The 24,011-nt window shown below is 53.6% G+C and overlaps 2 protein-coding genes across 4 annotated transcripts; both read right to left on the minus strand.

Annotated features, from left to right (window-relative positions):
• Positions 1-2,183: 2,183 nt before the first annotated feature.
• Positions 2,184-10,760, minus strand: RBM42 (RNA binding motif protein 42). Of its 3 annotated transcripts, XM_040976425.1 has the most exons (10): positions 10,518-10,760; positions 10,228-10,372; positions 9,120-9,201; positions 8,951-9,019; positions 7,660-7,725; positions 7,411-7,583; positions 6,244-6,573; positions 5,908-6,025; positions 2,516-2,710; positions 2,184-2,425 (listed from the first exon to the last, which is right to left on the minus strand). In XM_040976425.1, the coding sequence occupies exons 1-10, from the start codon at positions 10,643-10,645 to the stop codon at positions 2,313-2,315; spliced, it is 1,419 nt and encodes a 472-aa protein (XP_040832359.1). In that variant the 5' UTR covers positions 10,646-10,760; the 3' UTR covers positions 2,184-2,312. The 3 variants fall into 3 exon arrangements, with proteins under 3 accessions (XP_040832359.1, XP_040832360.1, XP_040832361.1); XM_040976426.1 differs by lacking the exon at positions 7,660-7,725 and having other exon boundaries at positions 7,411-7,565; XM_040976427.1 differs by lacking the exon at positions 7,660-7,725 and having other exon boundaries at positions 7,411-7,562; positions 10,518-10,753.
• Positions 10,761-15,662: 4,902 nt separating this feature from the next.
• HAUS5 (HAUS augmin like complex subunit 5) lies at positions 15,663-22,804 on the minus strand. Its single transcript, XM_040976428.1, has 19 exons — positions 22,695-22,804; positions 22,158-22,220; positions 22,042-22,074; positions 21,893-21,917; positions 21,278-21,383; positions 21,039-21,198; positions 20,540-20,609; positions 20,366-20,448; positions 19,920-19,977; positions 19,687-19,811; positions 19,447-19,510; positions 19,222-19,352; positions 18,856-19,018; positions 18,648-18,728; positions 18,411-18,556; positions 18,119-18,230; positions 17,904-18,036; positions 16,837-16,969; positions 15,663-16,708 (listed from the first exon to the last, which is right to left on the minus strand). Exons 1-19 carry the CDS (start codon positions 22,790-22,792, stop codon positions 16,591-16,593), a joined length of 1,902 nt encoding a protein of 633 aa, XP_040832362.1. The 5' UTR covers positions 22,793-22,804; the 3' UTR covers positions 15,663-16,590.
• Between the last annotated feature and the right edge of the window lie 1,207 nt (positions 22,805-24,011).

Consider the following 24,011-nt stretch of genomic DNA (forward strand, 5'->3'; position numbering starts at 1 on the left):
GGTGATGGGGGTGGAGCAGGGCGGTGGAGGAGGGTCTGGGGTCAGTTGGGCTGGCCCGGCTTATCAGCAACAGGAAGAGGGATTTCCGGCCAGATACTACCCCCTTGCTGACGTCACAATCGGTAGGGTGCCTGTCAGGCAGTGGGGGTCAACTCAGAATCCATCACCCCCCACTCCCTGGCCAAGTTGGCGATGGCATCCTGGGGTTGCCTCTGCAAAGTGTCAGTGATAACATCAGCCATATAAACAGTAACCATAACAACAGCTAATGGTAAAGGCAGGCTCCTGCCCTAGCTGAGCCCTGGGTCCTCACTGAGGCCTTTTAAGAGGCACAATTCTTAATCCCATTTTATGAAGGAGGAAGTTAAGGTGAACTTCCTATCTGAAGCTGGAGCCCCTTCCACAATATCAGAGTTCAGGACAACTGGGGACATTTTGAATGTAAATGGAGAGGTATGAGAGGAATTATTGATATTCTTAGATGTGATAATATGATGCTATGATGTCTCTATCATAAGGAAATGAACACATACTGAGGTGAAGTGATGCAATGTCTTATAAGTTGTTTCAAAGAATTCAGCAAAAACTAGAAAACATTCAGTGTGTAGCTTAGCTTGATACACTATTTGGGACACATTTTAGAAAAAAATCTGGAATTCAGTAACTTAGGTCTCATGCTTTATTTGCTCACTCTAGCAGCCCCCCAGCAGGTAACCTGGCTTTAGGGACTGACTGCTTGTGCCCTGCTGTTAGGGAATGGGTTCTCTATGATCCTAAGTCTTGTTAACACCGGCATCTTCCAACTCACAGCTTCCTCATCAGCACCTGTCTGCCATTCTGGAAAGGAGCTTGGAGATGCTGAGGGACACCAGGCCTCAAGCAGTAGTCTCTCGGGGACCCCACGCTGCTGGAGGAAGGGCTGGAATTAGATCCAGTGTGGGAGCTACAGAGCCCTGGGTGCTAGGGTCCCCCAATTCATGCAGCACAGGTGACTGCCCTGGCCCCATGCTGCCTGACTGCACCCTAGCTTTGACTGTTGCAACACACCTGGCTCTAGTGGCCACGTCATCCGTGTTCTGAGACACTCAGATTCCAGACCCCAGGTCTTTCTTCTCACAGGTTTTCTCCCCATCTCCCTTCCCACCTCCTGTCTCTGCCTCCTGCAGTCTTCTCGGTCCCCAGGGAGGCTTCATGGGGAATCAGTGGTTGCAGTGAGAAGGTGGTCGGAGGGTTGGAAGGGCCAGTGCTGGGGAAGACAGGCATCTTGAGCTCCTGGGGCTGGGTGGTCCAGGCCAGGTGGCAGGGGGCTGCAGGGGACTTCCTGTGCGGGAGGAAGGCCATCACCCCTCTGGCCAGACTGGAAAATGTGACGTCAGAGACAGGGCCATGAAGACCGGAAAGGAGGAAATTTGACACCCCTCCTTCCCACCAGGCCCCTTGAATCCTTTCCAAATGGCTCCCTCCCCAACCTATAGCTCCAAGGGTGTGACCCCAGGAGACACTCATTCCCTCCTCACACTCCAGCCTCCTTCCAGAGGCAGCCTCTAAGGACTACCATGCCAGCACCCTGCTTGCTGCTGTCTTTACAGAAACATCCAGGATCCCAGCTGGGCATGCACGGTCCTGCATGGACACCTCTTCAGACAGGGGAGCCCAGCCTGGAGCTGGGAAGAGAGGAGGAAGAGCAGACTCACACATAAGAAAAGGATACAGAAAACTCAGATTCACATGACTACAGCCAGGGTTTGACTGGCAAGAGAAACGTAGAGACCCAGCAGGTGAGGATGGCAGGAAGGGCAGAGATTCTCGGCAGAGGGCAGCTCCTTCAGGAAATCCCTCCTGGCCCACAGGCTGGTACCTTGGGCTGCCCCACCCCTACCCTGACCACTCTAGGAGCTCAGCCGGGAACTGCTTCGGTCACCCTTCTGTTCCCAGCTTGGTGCGGATCCTCAGCGAGAGCCTGCCGAGGAGAGACAAGCCAGGAACGCCAGGAGCACAGGCTGCAGCTAGCCTGGCCCTGCCCTTGCCAGGAGCCCGACTCCCTCCTTTAGGCTGATCCTAACTCAACAGGGACTCCAGAGGCTTTAGGACATGAAGCCCACACAGGAGGGGCTAATATGACCACCTGCTGTTTGCATGAGTGAACTGGGCTCCCCATGATGTAGTTGCAGCTTAGGCAGGAATGGAAAGGAACATAAATTTATTGAAACTTGTTTTGGGGTAGGCAAGCGGATAGCTGGGGGTTTTCCAAAGAGAACTGCGGGGAGAAGCCAGGGCCCAGCTGGGTGGGAGCAGGTGCCCAGCCACAGGCCCTATCTCAGGCCCAGCTTCTTCTTCTCCTTCTGCTTCTTGCGGACCACGTCCAGGTTCCGGTCCTTCCACATGCTCTTGCGAAGCTTGATAGGGCGTGAGCCCACATACTTTCCTTTGGGAATGGAGAATTCAACGTTAGGATAAGGTCAGGCTTAGGCCAGAGGCCTGCCATACCCACATGTCTAGGGGAAGCCTCACTCACCATTCATTTCGCGCATGGCACGCACATAGTCACTGGGGTCCTTGAAGCTGACGAAGCCATAGCCCTTGGTCTTGCCTGTGCGCTTGTCACGGATCACCTTGGCCTTAAGGAAGGATGGGAAGCGGCTGAAGGCGCGTGCCAAGATGTCATCATTGACTTCATTGCCCAGATCCCCACAGAAGATCCGGAAGTCATCTGGAGTTGGGAGAGAACAGGTCAGAGAATGCAGATGCCTGGCCTGGGGCTTCTGTGAACAGTCCTCCCTTCACTGGAGGGGATCCCCTAGTCTTCGTCTCTGTCCCCTATACCTCACCCTAGGACTTCTCAGTAAGAACAGACCATATCTGTAAGCACCCAGAGAGATTTTGACACACTGGGTATTTCCAACCCCTTTATAAACTCTGAAGAGAAAGGTCACACCATGGCCCAGTTACCCAACCTAGAAGTGCAGAGTGGGAGCAGGGCTCAGAACGCAGCTTGAGTCCTCCCAGTCAGCCTGTAGCTGTGCTGTCCTTCCAGCGTCCTCCAAGTTGGCCTCTAGCTGTGCTGTTCTCCCAGGGCCGTGTCACCCATCCCTAGTGTCCCCTGGTCTCCTGCGCATCTCGGAGAGGTGCAGGCCTGCCACCATAAGCTTCATCCTTCCTCAGCTCCGCCCCTTCTGTGAAGTCCACTCTGACTGACCAGCAAAACCTGGACATTGCCTGACTGCAGCTGCTATTCTTCTGCCCGTCTTTGGCGTGGGCCTGTGCCTCTTCTGAACAAGCTGGATTCTAATGCTTCCCTAGCTTTCCCAACGATTACTCCCAGGAGGAAAATGAAGTTTCAAAGAGAAGTAACTTGTCCAAAATCACAGAACTAAGTTCTCAGATCTGCATTGAGCCAAGATCAGGACAGGAGCAGAATTCCAAGTCGAGGTCTGAGTGGAGGGCGAGGTCTCTTGTAAGCTGTTGCTGCAGTTGCCAGGGCACTGAGAACCAGCCAGGCCACCCCGAGACCTTAGAAGGCCTAGGCATGTCACAAATATTACGTACAAATCAAAGGGGGGAGGAGGGAGACCATTCTGAGAGAGACAACCTAGAGGGGCTGGCATTGTGGCATGGTGGAAGAAGCCACTGCTTGTGAGACAACAGCAGACTAAATTAGGGTGTGGGTTTGAGTCCTGGCTCACCCGCTTTTGATCCAGTTCCTTGCTAGTAAGGTACCAGGGCGGGCAGTGCAAGGCGGCCCACGTGCTTGGGCTCTGGCCGCCCAACGGAGACCTGGATGGAGTTCCTGGATCCTGGTTTCCACTGGCTCAGCCCTGGCCATTGAGGTCATTTGGAGAGTAACCCGTAGATGGAAGATTCTCTCTCTCTCTTTTAGACTGCCTTTCATGTGAACAGAAACAAATCTTTAAAAAAGTAAAGAACCTTCATCCTTAGATCAGCAATATCAACATTTCAGAACTAGTGAAACCACCCAGCGCGATAGCTTAGTGGTTAAATTCCGTGCCTTGCACGTGCCAGGATCCCATATGGGCACCAGTTCTAATCCTTTAAATCTTTTAAACATTTCTTTATTTTTATTGGAAAGCCAGATATACAGATAGGAGAAGAGACAGAGAGGAAGATCTTCCATCCAATGGTTCACTCCCCAAGCGGCTGCAAAAGCTGGAGCTGAGCCAATCCAAAGCCAGGAGCCGGGACCCTCTTCCGGGTCTCCCACGTGGGTGCAGGGTCCCAAGGCTTTGGGCTGTCCTCGACTGCTTTCCCGGGCCACAAACAGGGAGCTGGATGGGAAATGGGGCCACCAGGATTAGAACTGGCGCCCATATGGGATCCTGGCGTATGCAAATCAAGGTCTTTAACCACTAGGCTATCATGCCGGGCCCAATAGATAAATCTTAACAAAAAAAAAAAAAAAAAAAAAAAAGAAACCACCTGGGTGGAATCCTTGGAGTATGCTCTACACTGGGGACCCTGGGCTGACATCTGGTGGCCATTTCCCATTCAGGGTACTGGGGTGGTTGGGAGGCTGTGTATAAGCTTCTCCCCTTATCTCCTCCCTTCCCACAGAAACAGGAAGAGAAAATGGAAAATTTGGGAACAATGATTACACCCACTTGTCCCTGATCCTTCCCACCCTGATCAACAATGTAAACATCATCTTAAAAAAAAAGCAGGGTATGGGCAACTAGAGACATACACTTGCATACATCTTGCTTTGAAGGAAAAACAGCTCCAGCAGTGTCTGGGACAACTAGAGAAATGTGCATGAAGTTACTGAATTCTGAAACAATTAGTAGGATTACTAGTAACCTTTTTTTAGATGTGATAATGGTGTTGTGATATGAAAGGAAATATCTTCTTGTTTGGAAATGACTACTGAGGTGTTTAGGACTGAAGTAAGAACTTCATTTATAACTTGCTTCAAATAAAAAGCTCCCACACGGAAAAAGAGAAATAATATGAATACAGCAAATGTGAACTGCTGAATCTGCGTGGCGGATAGATGGGCCTTCACTGCGTCATTCTGTTCAAACTTTCTCAGAAGCTGGGAGGTAGATGCCTTCCCCTCTGCCCAAGATTTGTTTTATTTTTTAATCAGAAAGGCAGATTTACAGAGAAGGAGAAACAGAGAGAAAAAGTTATCTTCTGTCTACTAGTTCACTCCCTAAGTAGCTACAATGGCCAGAGTTGAGCCGACCCAAGGCTAGGAGCCAGGAGCCTCTTCTGGGTCTCCCATGCGAGTGCAGGGTCTCAAGGCTTTGGGCTGTCCTCGACTGCTTTCCCAGGCTACAAGCCGGGAGCTGGATGGGAAGCAGAGCAGCCAGGACAAGAACCAGTGCCCATTTGGGATGGCAGCACTTGTAAGGTGGAGCCATTGCACTGGGCCCAGGAACGAGGTGTTTGGCCTCGCAGTTAGGATGTCTGTATCCCACACCTGACTGTGGCACCAGCTCTGGGAGGCAGCAGCAGCAGCGATGACTCAGGCCACGGCGTTCCTGCTACCCTCAGGAGACGTGAATTGAGCTTCTGGCTCCTGGCTCTGTCCTGGCCCACTGCCAGCTGTTGCGTGCATTTGGGGGAGTGAAACCAGTGCATAGGAGCTCTGTTTCTCAAGTAACGAAGAAACAAAAAGTTGAGAGAACCAAAAATAACATAACAAGTTTTCTGATTACTGGCAGGTTAGGCTCTACATGAGTAAAAAAAAATCTCTCAGTGCCAATCTCGTCCGGCTGGAGGAGGGGCCTGCCCCGCAGGGCCGTGGTCATGATCTCCGTGAGGTGGGCTACGACAGTACGACAGTACATGTCCTACAGAGCAGTGTGGTGCGCCCTGGCTCACTGCCTGCCTACAGCCTGTCCTGTCCTGGGCTGAACAATGTCGGCTCTTGCACCTTAGTCCACTTACCCGCATCCCACTCCAGCAGGCTGGGGTCCTCCCAGCTGCTCCCAGCTGCTGTGCGAATGCAGCGCTTCAATTTTTCTGGCTTCCCTTTCTTCTTGTCATCCCCCAAGGGCTCTGGGACCTGCAGAGGCAAAGGGGACGTGGTGTAAAGGGTCTGGAGTTGCCTCCTGGCCTTCCTTCCACCACCCTGCAGGACTGGAGGGGAGGGTCAGACGTCTACCATCCCCAAGTCCTCCTGCCGTGGGATGCAGCACTGTGTGCTCCTGCACGGAAACGCTTAGAGGTTCCCATCTACCTCCTCGGCCCCTCTGTTCCCTCACTGCTACGTTTTCAGCTTACCTCGAGAGCCATGAGGCCAGGAGGTGGCTCAGGCCGAGGGGGCCGTGGTCTTGGACGCAGGGACAGCAGTTCTGGAATGCGCAGAGGAGGCAGCAGGCCACGCACTACCTCCAGAGGGAGGGGCAACGGCTCTGGCTCTGGCAATGGCATGGCCAGCGCCAGCGGGAGACTGGGTCCGATGACTGCAGGGCCTGCTGGGGCGCCTCCTGCCCCCACAGCCACTGCTGCACTGGCCTCCTCCAGCCCAGCTGCTGCCACCACTGCTTCTTCCTTCTCTTTCAGGCCCAGGCCCAGGCCCAGGCCCAGCTCTCGGGGGGCTGCTGGCTCTTCCTATAGGCAAGAGGAGGACGTGAGTGGGGACCAGTCACAGGCTCTAACTTGACTTCCAACCCCATCCCGTGCAAGCAAGATCTGGGGGGCAGAGAGCAGGCAAACACCAAGACAGAGAAAGGAGTCACTGTCAAAAACACAAAAAGCACAGTGGCATAACAGGTAATGCCGCTGCCCGTAGCACTGGCATCCCATGTGGGCACTGGTTCCTGTCCTGGCTACTCTACTTCCAATCCCACTTCCTGAGAAAGCAGCAGAGCATGTCCCAAGTCTTTGGGCCCCTGTGCCCATGTGGGAGCCCAGGAAGAAGCTCCTGGCTTCAGCCTGGCCCAGCACTCTTTGCTGTGGCCATTTGGAGATTGAATTGGCAGATGGACAATCTCTTTTGCACTTGCTCGCTCTTTCAAAAATCTAAAACAAACACAAACACGAAAACAATCCTTGGGCAGAAATGGAGAGACAGGCTGACACTGGGACAAAAACAAATGTTAAAGAAAGAAAAGCAGAGAGAAACAAAGAAAGGCACAGACATAGGATTACTGTTAATCTTCTCCGGTGTGATTATGAGCAAAACCCAAACAAAAAGCCTCCATATATTCACAGAGAGAAATATCATGAATACAGCAAAATGTATAGCACGGGCATTTTGCTGCTTCATAAAAGAAAAGACAAAGATGTGGCCAAAGAAAGAGAAACACAAAGGCAGAAAGAAACAAAGCCGGCACGTGAGAGAGCAGAGAAAGGCATGCCAGGAGACCGACTCACACAGCCTGGCAGACCTGCACCCAGAGCCTCCTGCCTTCTGCACTTGACTGTCAGCTCCCTGTGTACACTTACCAGAGGAGGCCTCAGAGCAGCCATGGAGCTCAGCGGGGGCCCTGGGGCTCGCGCCATGGGGGGCAGCATCATGGGAGGTCCAGGGGGCCCAGGCAGAGGGGGCCCCACAAGGGCCTGGTGTGGAGGCCGCAGGGCCATAGGGCGGGGACCACCTGCTGCAGGAGAGAGAGACTCTGTCAGGGTGTTAGCAGGGGAGTCCAGGGGCCTCGAGACAGTTACGTGGCAGGGATGATGCTCCTGGCCCCTCACCTGCTCTCTGTAGCACGTGAGGGATGAAGGCTGGACACAGGATAGGGGCCCTCTGAGGGGCCACAGCTGTGGGAGAGAGAGATGGGTGCGGTGTCACGGGCCAGGGACACTAGGGGTAAGGTGTGTGTGTGTGTGTGTGTGTGTGTGTAAAAGCAATCCTGGAGGAGTCTGAGGGCCCTTCTCAAGGTGTGGGGTTCTTTTACTGCTGGGGAGCTGCTCCGGGCCCTTTGGCAGGTGATGCCAGGAACACAGAGAATGCTGCTTCTTAGGGTGCTGGGCTCCAGGCTAGGAAGGCCGGGGAGCTGCTGGGGCCTAGAGGGGCACTCCAACCTCGCCAACAGGTCTCTGTGAGCTGAGATCTAAGGGGTAATGAAGACCTGGGTGAATGAAGTGATGGGTGAGTAGAGATGTTTTGGCAGGAGGGTATTTCTAAGTAGTCTTTCTCCGTGGTGAGTTTAGTGTGACTGTAAGTGGGAGGTTAGAGAGCACTGAGGGGGAGCAGGGCAAGAAAGCGGTAAGCATCAGATCCCAGCCTTCCCGGCCAGAGAACAGCACAGGAAGGACAGCAGCTTTGCGAGCCAGCCCAGGCAACTAGGTCACATGTGCACTTTGATCAGAACCACACTGAGTATTACAACTTCTCGGGTAATACATACGAGTTCTAATAGGACTTAGGTAACAATCAATAAGTGTGATTTAATTTTACAATCAAATGCACAGATTCAGCCCTTTTAAGTATACAAGGAAGTTATATCACATAAAATAGCAATGGGCTTGGGTTTCCTAGCAACACAGGCCAGGATGTGGAGATGGGCTCGAGGAATGGGCAGGCTGAAAGACTACTGTTGGACAAGAAGGAGCCTGGGAGGAGAAAGGACCAACAGGCTCGCTGCTGGCACAACTCAGCACTGTGCAGGGCTCCTGGCCAGGCCATCTTTGCTCCTCCCGCAAACAGACAGCCTGTAATGCCTGCCAGGGAGCCAGTTCTGAGCCTTCTGCCCCTCACAGAGCTTCTATTTCTGAGGAAATGATGACAAACATATTAAGTCAGCCGTGCAACTTGTGGAGTGGAGGAACACAGTCAAGCCAGGGACGAGGGTGAGTTTAAGGGGCTGGTCTGTGATGAGCCAGCCATTCAGGCTAGGTTGACCTAAAGCCACCAAGAAGCACATCAATAGGCTGGTGCTACAGAGAGACATCGGGATGGGGATGCGATGGCAGGTGGAGATGAGCCGCTGAAGCTGCCTCACCAACAGCACCCGGCTAGCTGTGCGTCCCCAGCCCAGCTCACCTGCGCGCCGCAGGAACATGGCCTCGCGGGCCTCCGCGCTGTCCAGCCGGTCACCAGGGCCAAAGCCAACTGTTGGGAGGTGAGAGACACAGATGGTAAGACGGCCCTGGGTATCACTTTTCACACGCCCCTGCCTGCTCCCCAACACCTCTCACCTTGTTACACTTACCTGGGCCCACAAAAGGACCACCCACCATGGGAGGCACTACTGTGGCTGCAGCAGCGGCCCGGGCCTCCAGCGTCTGTTGGACCTGTGTGGAAGGAGGTTGAGGTGAGAGGCTGTTCGCCCTCAGCTCTCTGCTGAAACGTCGCTTCTCGGGGTGGCCTGTGGGATCACGTCAGCTACTCTCAACAACAACTTTTCCCACTACCGTCTTCTCTTCCCTACAACACTCGTGGGTATAATGTTCGGCCTCTCCTCCAGTCACCTGGGATACCACCCTGCGCAAGCCACCTGTATGTGTATCATGGAACCCCAGTCCCTGGTTTCGATGACTGAGTCTTTGCCCTCACAGTCCATTCTCCACATGGCCAACGTAACACTGCCAACATGTCACATCGGGCCATATCACTCATCTCAGAGAAAGAGGCCAGCATGCGCAATCCAGCCTCCATCCCCTTTTCTCTCCTTTGCCCTCCTGCTCTCCTCTTAGCTCCTGATGCCATGGGAACACAACAGGTGTGCACATGTGTCTGGACCCACCACTGGCCAGGGATGCTCCGTCTAGGTTCTCCCCATCGTCTCCTTTGCATCTTGGCTGGTACCACCTGATTATGGTGACAAAGCCCTGCTCCCTTTACCACACTTGTCTCTCCCCAGTAGAATATCTGTGGTTCTTTTCGCTGACCTGAATGCCTGACGCCTCCAAGTGCACAGTGCTTCGGAGGTGTGGTACTGACAGCGGTGAGGTTTAGGAACAGTACACTCACTTAACAGTCTCCTCCTTTCTCAGCTAGCCACACACGCGGTTGGCTACTAAGTATTCGAGATGTGTTCAGTGGTTGGCTACTAGGTATATGAAATGCATTCAGCTGAGGAGGAAGTACATGACTGACTCTACAAACTTTAGACACGTGACATGCCAACCCTGACAGAAAAGTCTGACTGAACAACATGCCCCAAAGGGTCCGAACAGTGGAGGTCTCAGCCCTTACTCCGGGCCAGATGCCCTGCACAGACGCTATCAGTGATGCGCAAGAATCACCAAGGCAGACATCCACAGCTCTCCCACACGAGCACCGCGTTCCCGGACTTGCGCATCTCGGCCCCACATTACCTGTTGGTACGTGTTGGTCGCGATGATTGGGCGGATCACGGGGGCCGCAGGGACCTGCATGGGGTCCACCGTGGGGACCGTCGGCACTGCGGGCACGGCTGCAGGGATCCCGGGCACCGGAGCCCCTAGGACCTCCTGCTCAAACCTGAGATGGGGTGGGGGACACACGGGCCACCATCAGGACCTGCTGGCGGCGCCCCGTTCCCAGCCCCCTTCCCTAGCAAGGAGCTCCGAATCGGGCCTCCCGCGGCCTGGAAGCTCCCGGCATCCCACCCCGACGCGGGCCTTACAGGGCCATCTCCGCCTCCATCTCCTTCAGGCGCTCCTCGCCGCTCTTGCCCGGGAGGCCGGCACCAGGGCCCGGGACGACGGGTCCTCCTGCACCCGGGAGTCCCGGGGCCGGTCCCGCCCCGGCCATTGCTGCTGCCGCCGCCGTCGCCGTCACTACAGTGTCAGAGCAGCCGCCGTCTGTTGTGCTGTCTACTCTTGGCCTTCGTCAGAGTTGGCGCCCGGGAATGACCTGCGGGCAAAGCGACGGGCCCCAATATATGACGTTTACATCCGGGTGCGTTGGCCAGTGAGACGTGGCCACACCCCTAAGGGAGAACACGAACCAATCAGAGACCGGAAAGAAATTGCAGGAAGAACCCGGACTCTCTCAGAACGCCGTGAAAGCGCAGCGGTCACGCCCTAATACAGAGAGGTAGCCCAATGAGAAAGGAAAGGAAGCGCTGGTTCCCGCCCCCTAGGGCGGTGTCTGTGCCTCCGGGAACGACAGGAAGTTCAGCGGCCCCTCCCGGCCGCCGCGAGCTTCGCGCCGGAAATTGACGTCAACGCGGAAGTAGGTGTACGCGCTGGTCTTGGGCATCCTCTGCTACAGCAAATACCAGACACTGACCAGTTTATCTAATATCCTTTCTAGCAGATAAAAAGATTTTTATTTTTAAAAAGATTTAGTGGAAATTCAGATATACAGAGAGGAGAGACAGGAAGATCTTGGGTCCGTTGATTTACTTCCCCACCCGGACGCAAACAGAGCTGAAACCATCCGAAGCCAGGAGCCTGGAGCCTCTTCTGGGTCTCCCACGCAGGTGCAGGGTCCCAAGGCTTTGGGCCGTCCTTGACTGCTTTCCCTGACCACAAGCAGGGAACTGGATGGGAAGCGGGGCTGCTGGAACTGGCGCCCATATGGGACTCCAGCGCATCCCTTTATGTTTTGAGCTGCAAATGTTTTTCTTAGTAAGATTTTAAAAACATTTTATTATTATTATTATCATTTTATGATACAGCTCCATAGGCTCCTGGTATTTCCCTTATCCTCTCCCCAATCCCCCCCCTCACTAATTCGTCTATAGCATTACTAAAGTATAGTTCTTCATACACAGTCATATGTCCATCATTGGGGGCATGGACAATGGCAGAGAGTCCAGCATCCTATTGTCGAGATATAGTAAACAGTTTCATTGTAAGTCTATCTTTGGAAGTAGAAATGCATACTACATTGTATCCTCACATCTGAATATGTTAGTCTATGTTTCACAGCTACTGCACATCCCCTTAGATGAAAAGTCATAATACAAAATCAACAATAGAAAGAAAAATAGAAATTTACAATGTCATGAAGTTAAATGACATGTTACTAGATATAACAGTCTCCATTACACAGCTACTATACCTCCACTTAAATGAAAAGCCACAAAGCAAAATCAGTAACAGGAAAAAAAAAGAAATTAACAACACCATGAAGTTAAATAACATGCTACTAAATGACTAACGTGTAGCTGAGGAAATGAAAATCAAGAAGTTTCTTGCAGAAAATGATGCTACTGTATGATCTATGAGTCATTGACAAATTTAATCAGAAGTGTTTTGAAGAGATGAAATAGAAAACATCAAAACCCATGCGATATAGTTTCCGCTGATTTTTGTTGGTGAAATGTGTCTCTCCTAGACAACAAATAGATGGGTTTTGTTTTTTAATTCAGTCTACTAATCTATGACATTTAATTGAGCTTAAGCCATTTACATTCAGGGTTAATCTGTATGGGTGTAACTTTGGTCCTATCATTTTAGGAATGGGTTGTTCATTGGTTTAGTCTTCTGTTGTCATTTTACTGGGATGTTCTTTACATTTGCCTTTGGTTTTGCTGGGTGCTGTTCCTCTTCTCTGTCAAGAGAACATCTTGAAGTATCATTTGTAGGACAGGTTTGGAAGAGGCAAATTCTTTTAACCTTTCTTTAATGTGGAAGAATTTTATTTCATTTTCAAAGACAAAAGAAAGCTTTACTGGATATATTATTCTAGGCCAACAATCTTTTTCTTTTAGGATCTGGAATACGTCACTCCATTCTCTTCTTGCCTGTAGAGTTTCCTGTGAGATCTCCTCTGAGTTTAATTGGCATTCCTTTATATGTCAATTGATTTTCTTCAGGTGCACATTTCACGATCTTTTCCTTATGCTCTATTAAAGAGAGCTTGATGATCATGTGTCTTGGTGAAGATTGCTTTTGATCAGGCCTGTTGGGAGTTCTGTGCCCCTCCTGGATTTTGTTTCCCAATTCTTTCTCTAGATTAGGGAAATTTTCCTGTATTATTTCATTAAATATATTTGTAAAACCAGTTTCTCTTTCTGCACCTTCTGGGACTCTTATATTAGGCCTCTTAATAGTGTCTTTCAATTCTTGAATACTTTTTTTGGCCTGATCCAGCTCTGCTTCCAGCTTTTTGTTTGCTTCCCCCTGATGACAGGAAATATCTTCCAATTCTGAGATTATTTCTTCGGCTTGCTTCAGTCTATTTTGGAGACTCTCCATTGTACTTTTAATTTGCTCTACTGTGTTCTTAATTTCTGATACATCAGCCTTGATTTGCTTTATTGCTGCTATTGCTTGTGTAAAATATTCCTTAAATTTTTTGAACTCTTATATGTCTTCTTATTGTTAATCAGAAGCTTTAAAACGAGTTTTCTGAATTTTGTGTCCCCCATCTTCTCGATGTCTTCCTCAGTTAACTCTGAGGTTGGCAAAGGGTTTTGTTCCTTTGCAGGGGAGTTTTCAGTAATATTCATTGTGCCTTTGTCTCTTCTTTTGCTCTTGGTCATTGTACTTCTGGTTAGCAGAGTCTTCTCCTTGGGGCAGGTTTCTAAGCTGTGTCACCCACAGGTCCACAGTTTGATTTTACTTACTGCAGTTGGTACACAAGTCTTTGCTTGCAGCCAATTGTGCCACTCTCTCCAGCGAGTTCTAGGTCTGGGTTCTTATGTTAGATTTCCACAAACAACTCTGTAGCCCCAACTCCTGGCTCACCAATATCCAGCTCCTGTGCTACTGTGCTAAAGCTGCACCATTGTACAACCTTTCTCCCACTTCCAGTTGGAGCAGGTCCCAGGATTAGGGAGACACCAGGTATCCTATATAGCTAGGTTGTTGGTGGTGGTGATCTTGCCAGAACCTGTTGGACGTTAGGTCTGGGTGCCACATGGACCTGTTTTGACCTGTATGATGCCACAGTCAGTATTATTTTCCTGCGGGACCAGTGCAATCCATGGAACTCAGTGAATTCTTGCGAGCTCAGCACATGCACAGTTCACTGTTGTCCCCTGCAGTCCTAAAGCTTTTGCCACAGTGTACAAAATGGTGCCTGACATACCACTACTAGAGTTCTTGATCTGACGGCCGTCAGGTCTTAGGGCTACCCAGACCTGTCTTGGGTGGAACCTGTAGAATGCCACATTGATGCAGTTCACTGAGTCAGAAATGAGTTCACTCCCAGCTCAGCATATGCTCAGTCCTTTCCCTTGTTTTTGCCTCCTTACGCAAAATGGTCCCCAATTCGACCCTAGAGGGCTGATTGGCTATGAAATTCACCCTGTTCTCATACTGCCTGTCTGGGATCTGCTGCTCTGTCTCTGTCCCTGGTCAAATCAAACAGACCAGCAGGATGGGCAGTTCTTTTTCTGGGTTTACCTCCCAAGCTCCCAGTGAAAATCCCTTCCCACCTAGTTGCTGGTGGAGTTCAGATCGCCTTGCTGGAGTATCACTCGCTGCAACATCACACTGCTGTGTCCGCTGCTTTCCTGCAACTGTCAGTCTCCAGGTACCCCTCTGCTGTTGTTCTGTCCTCTCCTATTTCCTGGAATATGTCATCTCTGCTTCATCCTGATTAAATGTTTCTTCCTCCATTTAAATGTGTCCTTACCCTATTCTGCCATCTTGATTCTCCTCCTGAGCTGCAAACTTTGTTTTTTTTTTTTTATGATTTTATTTTTATTGGAAAGGCGGATATACAGAGAGGAGAGACAGAGAGGAAGATCTTCCATCTGATGATTCACTCCCCAAGTGAGCGCAATGGCCGATGCTATGCCGATCCGAAGCCAAGAGCCTCTTCCGGGTTTCCCACACGGGTGCAGGGTCCCAAAGCCTTGGGCCGTCTTCGACTGCTTTCCCAGGCCACAGGCAGGGAGCTGGATGGGAAGCGGGGCTGCCGGGATTAGAACTGGCGCCCATAGGGATCCCGGGCGTGCAAGGTGAGGACCCCAACCACTGCGCCACCGCGCCGGGCCCCCAAACTTTGTTTTTAAACTTAATGGAAGGCAGAAAGTCAAGGGGAGAGCCTCCATCCATAGTTTCACTTCCCTCAAATATTTGTATCAGTTAGGGCAGACTGAAGACAACAGCAGAGAATTCAACCTGGGGCTTCCAGATGGAGAGCTGCTGCCTCCCAAGGTGTATATTATTGGGAGGCTGGATTTGAGTGGAGTCAGGACTCAAAAACTAGGTACTCCATGTGGCATGTAGCGGTACCAAGTGGCATGGTACCTACTGCACTAACAGCAACCTGCCTCAGGTATAGAGCCCTGGTAATATGCAGGAGAAAGCAGCAGAGGGTGGCCTCAGGCCCCTGTACTTATGTGAGAGACCCAGAAGAAGCTTCAGGTCTTAGGCCCAGCTTCGCAGTTACAGCCATTTCGGGAGTGAACCAGCAGATGGAAGATCTGTCTCTGGCTTTTTATAACCCTTTCAAGTTGAACAGGTCCTTTAAAAAAAATTTATGTAGTTAAATGCATCAATATTTATTTATCTACTTATTTATTTGAAACACAGAGAAACATCTTCCATCCATTGGTTCATCCTCCAAATGTCTACAACAGTCAGGACTGGGCCAGGGCAAAGCCAGGGGCCTGGAATTGACGTGGCACGTCCAAGTACTTAAGTGGTTATTGTCTCTCCAGGCACTCTGATGTGTGATGAGGGAGTTCCCAGTGCACCCTAACTGTTGGCCCAAATGCCTGCCCTGCAGCTAACCAACAGTCCCCTTGCTGCCTCTAGATTTTGCAGCACAAGCATTGCTAGAGTTCTACTTTATAGAGATTGACCTTTATGATGCTCACATAATATTGAAGGGAGAAAACAAAAGACACTAGTAAACAAAGTGCAACAATTTATGTTAGAAGATGTGTCATGGAAACAAATTCAGCAAGGTGAAGATCTCTTACATTCAGAGACTAGTAGGACCCGCTGCGGAGCAGGGGACACTAGGGTGTGTGAACAGGGTAGCCAATGTGTAAAACTGTGACAAGGCAACCAGGAACAGAAGCAAAGTTGGGAAGTGTGTGTGGGGGAGAGGCGGATCAAGTCTCAGAGGAGCTGGGAGGAGGTGCACAACAAAGGTGTCAAACTATCACCCATTGGCTTTTGTCTGGAGCTGGGAAGGTTAAGTGCGAATTTCTCTTTATTTTAGGGGAAAACTTAGCAAGCAGAGACAAGTAAACTTGAACAACAAGGGTTATCTCACATCCTACAGGATATCACAAAGCTTTTGTAGCCAAAGCACAGTGGCAATGACAGGTGGAGAGTGACACTGGACACAAGAGGCCTTGGCACGTGCCATAGCTGCTGCCCACGAGCCCTTCTCGGACACTCTGCTGGTACGGGGCCTCTGCTTAAACCACACACGCACCTGCTCTATTCTCTACAGCAGCTAACCTATCTACTTGTCAACGATCTGTCTCCACGTCCTAGACTGCACCTCCCTGAAGGCAGGAGCTGCGTGTGTCCTGTCTCCCCCGAGCCCTCCGCTGTATCTCGAGCATCCAGAGGAGATGCTCAATTGCTTTTTGATGAGAGTGAAGGTGACAAGAACTTTCAGGGGTGCTCGGAATGCCCTCTTGGCTGAGGGAGGGGGGATGAAAGGGCAGGGCAAGGGCCTTGTGAGCAGCCACAGCACAGCATGTGAGCAGGGCTGCAGGTGTGGCGACAGGCAAAGTGGTGGGGGCCAAGTCCTGGCAATGTGTCCTTCTGGGCAATGTGAAGTGCTGTGATGGGCAGACAAACATGAACGTGGTGACTTCTGTTTGAGACCCTTCATCTGCACAGCTGCTGTAGGGCCCCCTGGGCCTGCGCCCAGCGCAGCCGCCACTGGCATAGGGACAGGCCTTGGCAGAGCTCCTCGGTGAGGGCACCTTGGCCCGGCTGCTCCCACCTGGGGAAAGGCACAGCATCAGCAGACAGGCCCTGCCTACAGCCCATCACTGACCTCGCAGGGCCCCTGGCCTAAATGCTGACTTGCCCAGGCACCAAGTGCCCCGCTGCCCCCTGGCCCCAGCTTACCAGTCCGTCACAGCCACCTGCAGTTCAGGGATTCGCTCCAGTGCCTGTTTCAGCAGATTCTCAAGCCTCCTTAGGGCTCTGCCGGGATTCTCCTTCTGTTCCTTTTCCTGCGCTGCCAGGATCTGCAGCAGTTCTGGAAGGGAGAGATCGCAGGTGGCTGAGTCCTTGGGCTTGCAAGTGCTTGTCAGCCACCTAAGCTGTCTCCTAAACCTGTTCCTCACATCAAAGTAGCATCTCAGGTTGCTGAGTGTTTCCCCACCAGCTTCCTCATTGGGCCAGTCTCTGTTCTGGTGTACTCTCCATCAGACAGCCAGGGTGATCTTCCTGAAGCCTAAACCTGATCCTCTCTCCCCTGCCTGGAACCCTTTGGGGCTCCCCACTTCTCCCTAGGCAGAGTTCAAGGCTGCAGCCTGATGTCTGAGAGTTTGCCCTTTGTGCTCTTGGCTCAGCACACCTGCAAACAACCTGGCCTCGCCTCTGAGCCCAGGGGAAGACACCACCTTCCCTCCTGAAGCACCTGCCTAGCCTCCCTCTGCCAGGCCTCCCTTGTCCGACTGCTCCAGGCCTTCACTCCAGTGGTGCTTCTCTCCCCGGGCTGAGTCCATGTCCACGTGGCCAGAACTGTGACCAGCTCAGAGCAATTGCGGCTGCGCAGTGCAGTCAGACCTCTTGGGTCTCAATCCTAGTTCTACCTGATCCTTGACCTGTGGCCTTGATAGTGACACTGGCCCTTTCCTGTGCTACATGAGCTGCTGGGTGAGATTATGTGAGCTGTAATCTGGCGGGGCAGGGGCAGATGGGAAGACTCTGGCGATGAAACTGACAGGGCTTACTGAGGAGTGGAAGGTGGGGGGTCAGGGGACTGGGAGGAATTCCTGGTGACTTCTGGGATTCTAACTGGGATGCCATACCTACAGGAGGGTGGGACAACTCGCTGACCTATGTTTAGAACACTCAGCACGTGGTAAATGCTATGTGCGTGAGGGTGTTGCGTGTGTTAAGCTCTGGAGGCCAGCAGCATTGGCAGCGGGCCAGAGTGCCACACAGGGGAGGCAGGGCAGGCTTACCCTGGGGGGATGGTCCCGGCGGCAGGTTGGTCTTCACTCGGAGCAGATCCCAGCCCCGAAGATGCTGCTGGTCCTGGAGCAACAGAAGGTCCTGGCAAAGAGAGGCGGCCCTCGGGAGGAGCAGTTCCGGTGCCTGGAGGAGAGGGCATGACACTGGCTTTGAGTAGGAGGGGTGGCGATGGAGGTGGCTCATGCCCCAGGGGAAAGGCACTCACCTGCCCTCTGGGCAGCCCCAGGATACGGCCCAGTGCTACAAGGCTTGAGCTCTTTGGGCAGGCGGGGTGCAGCTGGTAGATAGATGGCAGGAATGTGGGAAGGGGTTCCAACCTGGGGAAAAAGTTCAGGTAGGGTCAGGCACTGAGACCAAAGCCTGGTTTTACAGGCTGTGGGAACTTGCAAACTCAGAGGTGAGCCCAGTGACAAGGATGATAAACTGGAGCTGGCAGCTAGAGGCGAGTTCTGGCCCCTGGGGGACTCAGGGGTGTGTGGAGGGGATCCTGGTCTCACCCTCTGGGGCTGGGCTGCAGCAGGCTGTTCAGGGGAAGGTGGACCAGATGATGGGCTTCTTCCTGCAGACAGCGAAGCAGTTCCTGGCTCTGTGGGGCTACTGCCTCTGCCAAGGGGACCACCTTCTCCTGAATCAGGGCCAGCACCTGTGGGGAGGCAGAGGCAGGAGACGGGCAGGGCAGCCCTGGGCCCCCCAGCCCCACCCCTCCTCTGATTTGGCCCTAACCCCCAACTGACCTCCCCTGGGATCCGGCCCAGGCGGGTCTTGCTGGCCGAGTTTCCCTTGATGAGCAGGCGGATCTGTTCCTGTGTCTCTTCCTGGGAAGCAGGAGGCCACCAAGGCTAAGCGCTCCTCCTCTGCCCCTCCCAGCCTCGGCCATCCCTCTGCACTCTTGGGCCCACCCAGGCAGGCCCAGCCACTCCATCCCAAGGCTCCGTCTCTCACCACCCGCCTACGCCAGTGTAGGATCCGCTGCTGTTTGGCCTGCAGTTCTCTCAGCAGGAGTTGCTGGTGCCTGGCTGCATCCTCCAGCTCCTGGCTCTGGGCACGCAGGGCCTTGAGTTCTGCCTGCAGGCCACACCTCCGAAGCTCCAGCATTAGTGCCTGCCTGGGGGGGCGCGGGGAAAGAGAGCATAGGAGGGAGGAGCGGAAGCGAAGTGAGGGTCAAACTGCGGGAGGGAGACAGCACAGGGCTGTCAGCAAAAGTGGCCAGGGAGGAAGGCAGGGAGTCACAGAGCAGAAAAAGTCCAAAGCCTGGAGACATGTGGGGGGAGGGAAGGCTCGGAGGCCCCTGCTCAGGGAGGCCCTCACCTTTCGCTGGATCCTAGGGTACGGCTCCCCATCTCCTCCACCAGGCTCTGAAGGCGCTGTCTCAGGACCTGATGCTCCTTGAGGAGGGCACCCCGCTGGGAGAGCAGTGCACCCACAGTCTGCCAACCCTCCTGGTGGGGGAACAGTCACAAAATCAGGGCGGGTGTGGTCCACGGGGCTGAGATGATGCAGTGGATCTTGGGATGGGAGGGTGCCTGGGGTTACCTGGAGGAGATGTTCCATGGATGGCAGAGCCTGGCTGGAGTCCATCTGGTCCAGGGCCTGGGACCTGGGACAAGGACAAAGCTGCTGAGGGAGCAGACCTAGGTCCTTGCCTTGGTGCCTGGGGCAGCCACCTTGGCCCCGCCCCCCACTGCCCTGTCAGAGATGATACTCGGTTCTGACACTGTCCCAGCTCACCTGGGACATGCATGCCGTGCCTGCATGAAACACTTTATTCCCTACCTGGGTGGCTCCACATCTTCCAGGCTGTGCCCACTGCACAGGGACTGAATCTCAGACTCCCGCTCTGCAGCCAGGTGCTCCAGAGCAGCCAGCACATGGCCTGGGGGGTGGTTGGTCAGCAGTGTCTGATGGGAGGCAGATGTGAAGTCAGAGCAAGGGCTGGGAGCTGGAACCCTGAGGTAGGACAAGGGAGCTGGGGGAATATAGCCTCGTCTCAGAGTCCCACCCCTTACCTCCACAGAGCTAAGCCACTGCTGGTAGGAAGCTCCAAAGTGGTCATCGGGGATGGTTCTGTGGGGTTGGGAAAATGGGTGGAGAATGTTGTGAAGTCACATCAGCTGTCCCAATTATCCCACTACCCTGTGGGGGAGGGGATGGCATTGTTCCACCCATGGCTGCTAGCGTGGAATTTCCCCCTCCTCAGCAGAGAGCCCTACCCTCCCTGCCTCCTTAGCTGGGTCAGACACCTCCTGGGTGCCCAGGGCCTCTCAGGCTTCCCCCTTCCAGGCCTGCCAAGTCCTAACTACCAGGCCATGTACCCTCCTCCCAGCCTGGGAGAACTGTCAGCTCAGGGCTTGGGACTGCCATAGTCCAGCAGGTGTCTGGGGAATTCAACAACAAGTAATCTCCTCAAAGCTCAGTTTCTTGGGAGGGGCTCTGGGGTTTGGGAGATACTCACTGGACACTGCCTTCCCTGGTCTGGGGAGTCAGGAGGTTCTGCAGGAACTGGGCCCGGAGGTTGCAGACTGTTCGCACATCACGCTAGAGAGAAGAGGATGGAATCTGAAGGGGACCCAGGCACCTGCCTGATCCTGGGCTCCCCAGCCCTTCTTCCATGGCCCAGTGCTCTTACCAGGACCACAGGCTCCACGCCCAGGGACTCTGGTGTCAGGTGTTCAAAGGTCACTTCTGCTTTGGCCTTCCTGCGGGAGGAATACAACTGAGTCAGGAGGAAGAAGCTGAGGATCCCACTCAGGGCAAGTGAGACCAGTTGAGGGACCACTGAGCCTGGCTGCCAGGGCCCACCTCACTGTTGTCTCCTACGTTAGCCTCCCCCGGTCTCTGCTCTTGTAACCCCTAGTCTGTTCTCAACCCAGAGATCAGTGACTGTCAAAAGCTAACAAAGGGGTGGACACTTGGAAGGATCGCAGTGCTGCCAGGGAGACTTGCACTATTGTGAGCACTAGAAACACAGGTGACCGAGGTGACAAAACCCTGGACTCAAAGGACCTTAAGGGCTCAGGATGAGAGCTCAGCACTCTGCACTCCTAGAAAGGACCAGGGCAAAGCACTGCGATCTCTAAGCACTGGCCAGCCTGGTCGCGGACGGTCTCTGGACGTGTGACGTCCACCTTTCGATATCCTGCAGGTGGCTGAGCTGGTTCTGCAGCCACTGCATGGGATCTCGGAGCCCACGTTGCTGTCTTCTCATGGCTCCTGCTTTGGCCCGGAGGAGAAGAGCACAACGCTGTGTGTCTCGCACATTCTGCAGCGCCTGTTCCATGGCAGTGTCTGTGGGAGGGATGGGGTGTCTGTCAGCACCTTCCCCAGGCTGTGTTCTGCCACCCATCTGCCTGGCCCTATGGGTCACCATGAGTCTCGTTCTCTTGCTCTATCAGCTCCAGGCTCTGTTCCAGCTCTTGGATCTCTGTCCGTAGATGGGCCACACTGGCTTCCAGCTCTGACTTCTGACGAACCTGGTGGGATCCAGTCCAGGGTCAGATGCAAGGGTGTGTGATTGGAGCTTAGGCCCCTCATCTGCCAGGACTGGGGCGGCCCAAGGTTCTTTCAAAGCAGCCTTTGTGCTGGACTGAAGTAGTAAGATGCTATCCTGGCCTCCTTCCTCCTAGGTTGGCCTCACCCACCTGTGTCTTTCCAGTCTGCTTCCCGTTTCTGAACATGGACACCCACACGCCTGACTCAGACCCAGTCTCCTTCCTGAGACACCCATCTGGGAACCGCAGGTCCTCCCGAGGACCTCCCCCTGAGATATCATGGGCACCTCTTGCACCCCACTGGCCTCGGCATCTCTCCCATATCTGCTCCTTTTTCCCATCTACTCTCACCAGCTTGGATGCTACAAATCCATATCCTTCCTTTCCACCACCCCCAACTCTTGTGAGTGCAGGAGTCAGCCATGTCTCAGGACCTGGTGACCCCCAGCATTCTCCAGTACCAGGCTGGACATATAACACATGCTTCTCACCTCTGGGTCGTCCTGGTGGCCATACCTGAGGAAATGAAGCTGGAGTTAGAGTCTGACTGGGGGCAGGGCATGAGATATGAGGCTGTGGGTGGCAGTAGCGGGAGACGCGGCTGGGGAGGATGGGTGGGGGCAGTGTGGACAGCACTTACCAGAGGAGGTTTCCTTGGATCTTCTTGACACTTCTAGAGTGGGGAGGCAGAAAGAAGAGGAATGACTGGGGAGCTCCCCTTTCTCCTCCCTCCAGCACTCCCGCAGCCCAGCTCACCTCTGGCTGTGCACATGCCGCAAGACGTAGGCCCAGATGTCGGCCCCCTGGCCCAGACACAGCCTGTGGGGACAGTGGGGACAAGTGAGTCTGGGGTGTTACTCTCACGGGAGTCTTCCTGAAGGAGTTGTAGCTTTGCTGGGGGTGGGGGGGGGAGGGTTTGGGGGTTACATACTCCTTCCTGGGATGCTGTCTCTGAATGTGGGAGGGTGGGAAGAGAGGGGAGAGCGGATTGGCTCTGGTCTCTCCCATGAACAGATTAAACGCCCATTGAGTGGTCAGTGCCCTCGCTGGCTCCAGGGGTGTCGGGTGGTGCACAGAAGAAAGCCCATTGTCACAGGGGCCGGGGTCTTCCCCCAAGCCGCCTCGCAGAATAGGGGCAGGAGGGCAGGGTCGCCACCAGGGCATCCGCACAGCAATCTAGACCCGCTTCCTGAAAAAGGCGGGCAGCCCTTGGGAACTCTCGGTCTTTCTCTGCGGGCCATGGTTGAGCTCTCATTGAGGGCACGGGGTCTCTCAACTCCGGGAGACTCTCACCTACGCAGCGTCGACTCCGAGGGCCGGGCCGCCGCGGGAACCCCCATCTCCTCGGTCGCCCAGCGGCTCAGTGCCCGCACTTGCTGTGCCAGATCCATGACCAGCAGGGCTAGGAAACGGCCGTCGCCTCCCGCACTCTCTTCAAAGGTGGCGCCCGGTTCTGACGTCACGAGCGCGCCGAGGAGAAGCTGCCAGACTCGCGGATCCCGATTGCAGAGAATTGCTGCTCGGGTCTGGGCAACGGGGCAGCTAGCCAACCCCACTGTGTCCACGGCACGACTTCTTGTTAACTACTTCGTAAAGGTTCATGGAATCCATGACGCTGGGGACATCGTAGGGGGCTAACAGTGGAGTGAGGAGAGCAACGCCTTCTTTTGCAGGGCGGGGTGATAGAAAATAAGCAGGCGGGAGGTGAGGGGGTCAACTTGGGACGCAGGGAGTGTCCGAGGTGCAATCGTCGCCGTCCAGAAAGCGCGAGGTCAGCTGTTCTGGAGCACCCATTAGTTGAGGGCGGAGATACAGGGGTGGCTGTGGGGGCTGTGAGGCCGCACCCCAGTGGAGGAGAAAACCCAGCCTCAGCCAGCGTCCCCCCAAGAAGCCCCAGTACTTAGTGATCTTTGGTCACTAACCCGCCATGCTCCCTCCTAAACGGTTGTTGAATAAACAGAGGGAAAGAGGGGGATGTGGGTCGGAATGAGATGAGATAAAAACCGGGTACCCCCAAGGAGAAGGTTGGACGGACTGCGAAGTGGGGGCAACCAGGGTGTAGTGCCGGGTCCTGGGTATTGTGTGTGAACATGATAGGAAGAACGGTTTAAGAGGAGATGTGGCACCCTGCGAGGGAAGGGAGCCAGGGGCACCTCTGAGAGAAGACTCGGTCTTGAATGGTGATTACTACTGAGATGGTGGCTTTAGGGTGGATACAGCGTAGCCAGCTTCAAACGTTTCCCAAGGACCAGGATGCCGATTGCGGAGGACTGAAGTGGATCAGGTGGGTGTTCTGGAGGCAAGATACCAACTGTGACTCCTTGGTATCTCATTTCTCAGCTGCCATTCCCCCTAAACATCTCCAACTTTCTAACCTGTGTGTTTCAAGATTTATTTAATTAAAAGGCGTAGTGGCAGAGAAAGAGCCAGAAGGTGAGAGATTTTCCACCTGCTGATGAACTCCACAAATGTTTGCAGCAGCCTTGGCTGAACAAGATAGAAATCAGGAGTGTCTTGCTATCAAAAACAAAAAACAACAATCCCCCCCCCCCATCAGACAACATGTCTTCAATGGATGGTGAGCTTTCCTGGAGGACTCTGATATGTTTG

The sequence above is a fragment of the Ochotona curzoniae genome, unplaced genomic scaffold, assembly GCF_017591425.1.
Source record: "Ochotona curzoniae isolate NIBS_2020 unplaced genomic scaffold, NIBS_Ocur_1.0 contig_2699, whole genome shotgun sequence".
Lineage (NCBI taxonomy): Eukaryota > Metazoa > Chordata > Mammalia > Lagomorpha > Ochotonidae > Ochotona > Ochotona curzoniae.

Bases quoted from the DNA above. Each gene is read 5' to 3' on its own strand.
- RBM42 (XM_040976425.1), bottom strand. From the start codon at position 10,645: ATGGCCGGGGCGGGACCGGCCCCGGGACTCCCGGGTGCAGGAGGACCC. The intron at 6,574-7,410 runs GTAAGTGTACAC...TCTTGCCTATAG, and splicing joins CTGCTCTGAGGCCTCCTCTG to GAAGAGCCAGCAGCCCCCCG. The intron at 6,026-6,243 runs GTAAGCTGAAAA...TTGCCTCTGCAG, and splicing joins CTGGCCTCATGGCTCTCGAG to GTCCCAGAGCCCTTGGGGGA.
- HAUS5 (XM_040976428.1), bottom strand. From the start codon at position 22,792: ATGGATCTGGCACAGCAAGTGCGGGCACTGAGCCGCTGGGCGACCGAG. The intron at 22,075-22,157 runs GTGAGCTGGGCT...TCCCCACTCTAG, and splicing joins CGGCATGTGCACAGCCAGAG to AAGTGTCAAGAAGATCCAAG. The intron at 18,231-18,410 runs GTGAGACCAGGA...CTTTTTCCCCAG, and splicing joins CTGCAGCCCAGCCCCAGAGG to GTTGGAACCCCTTCCCACAT.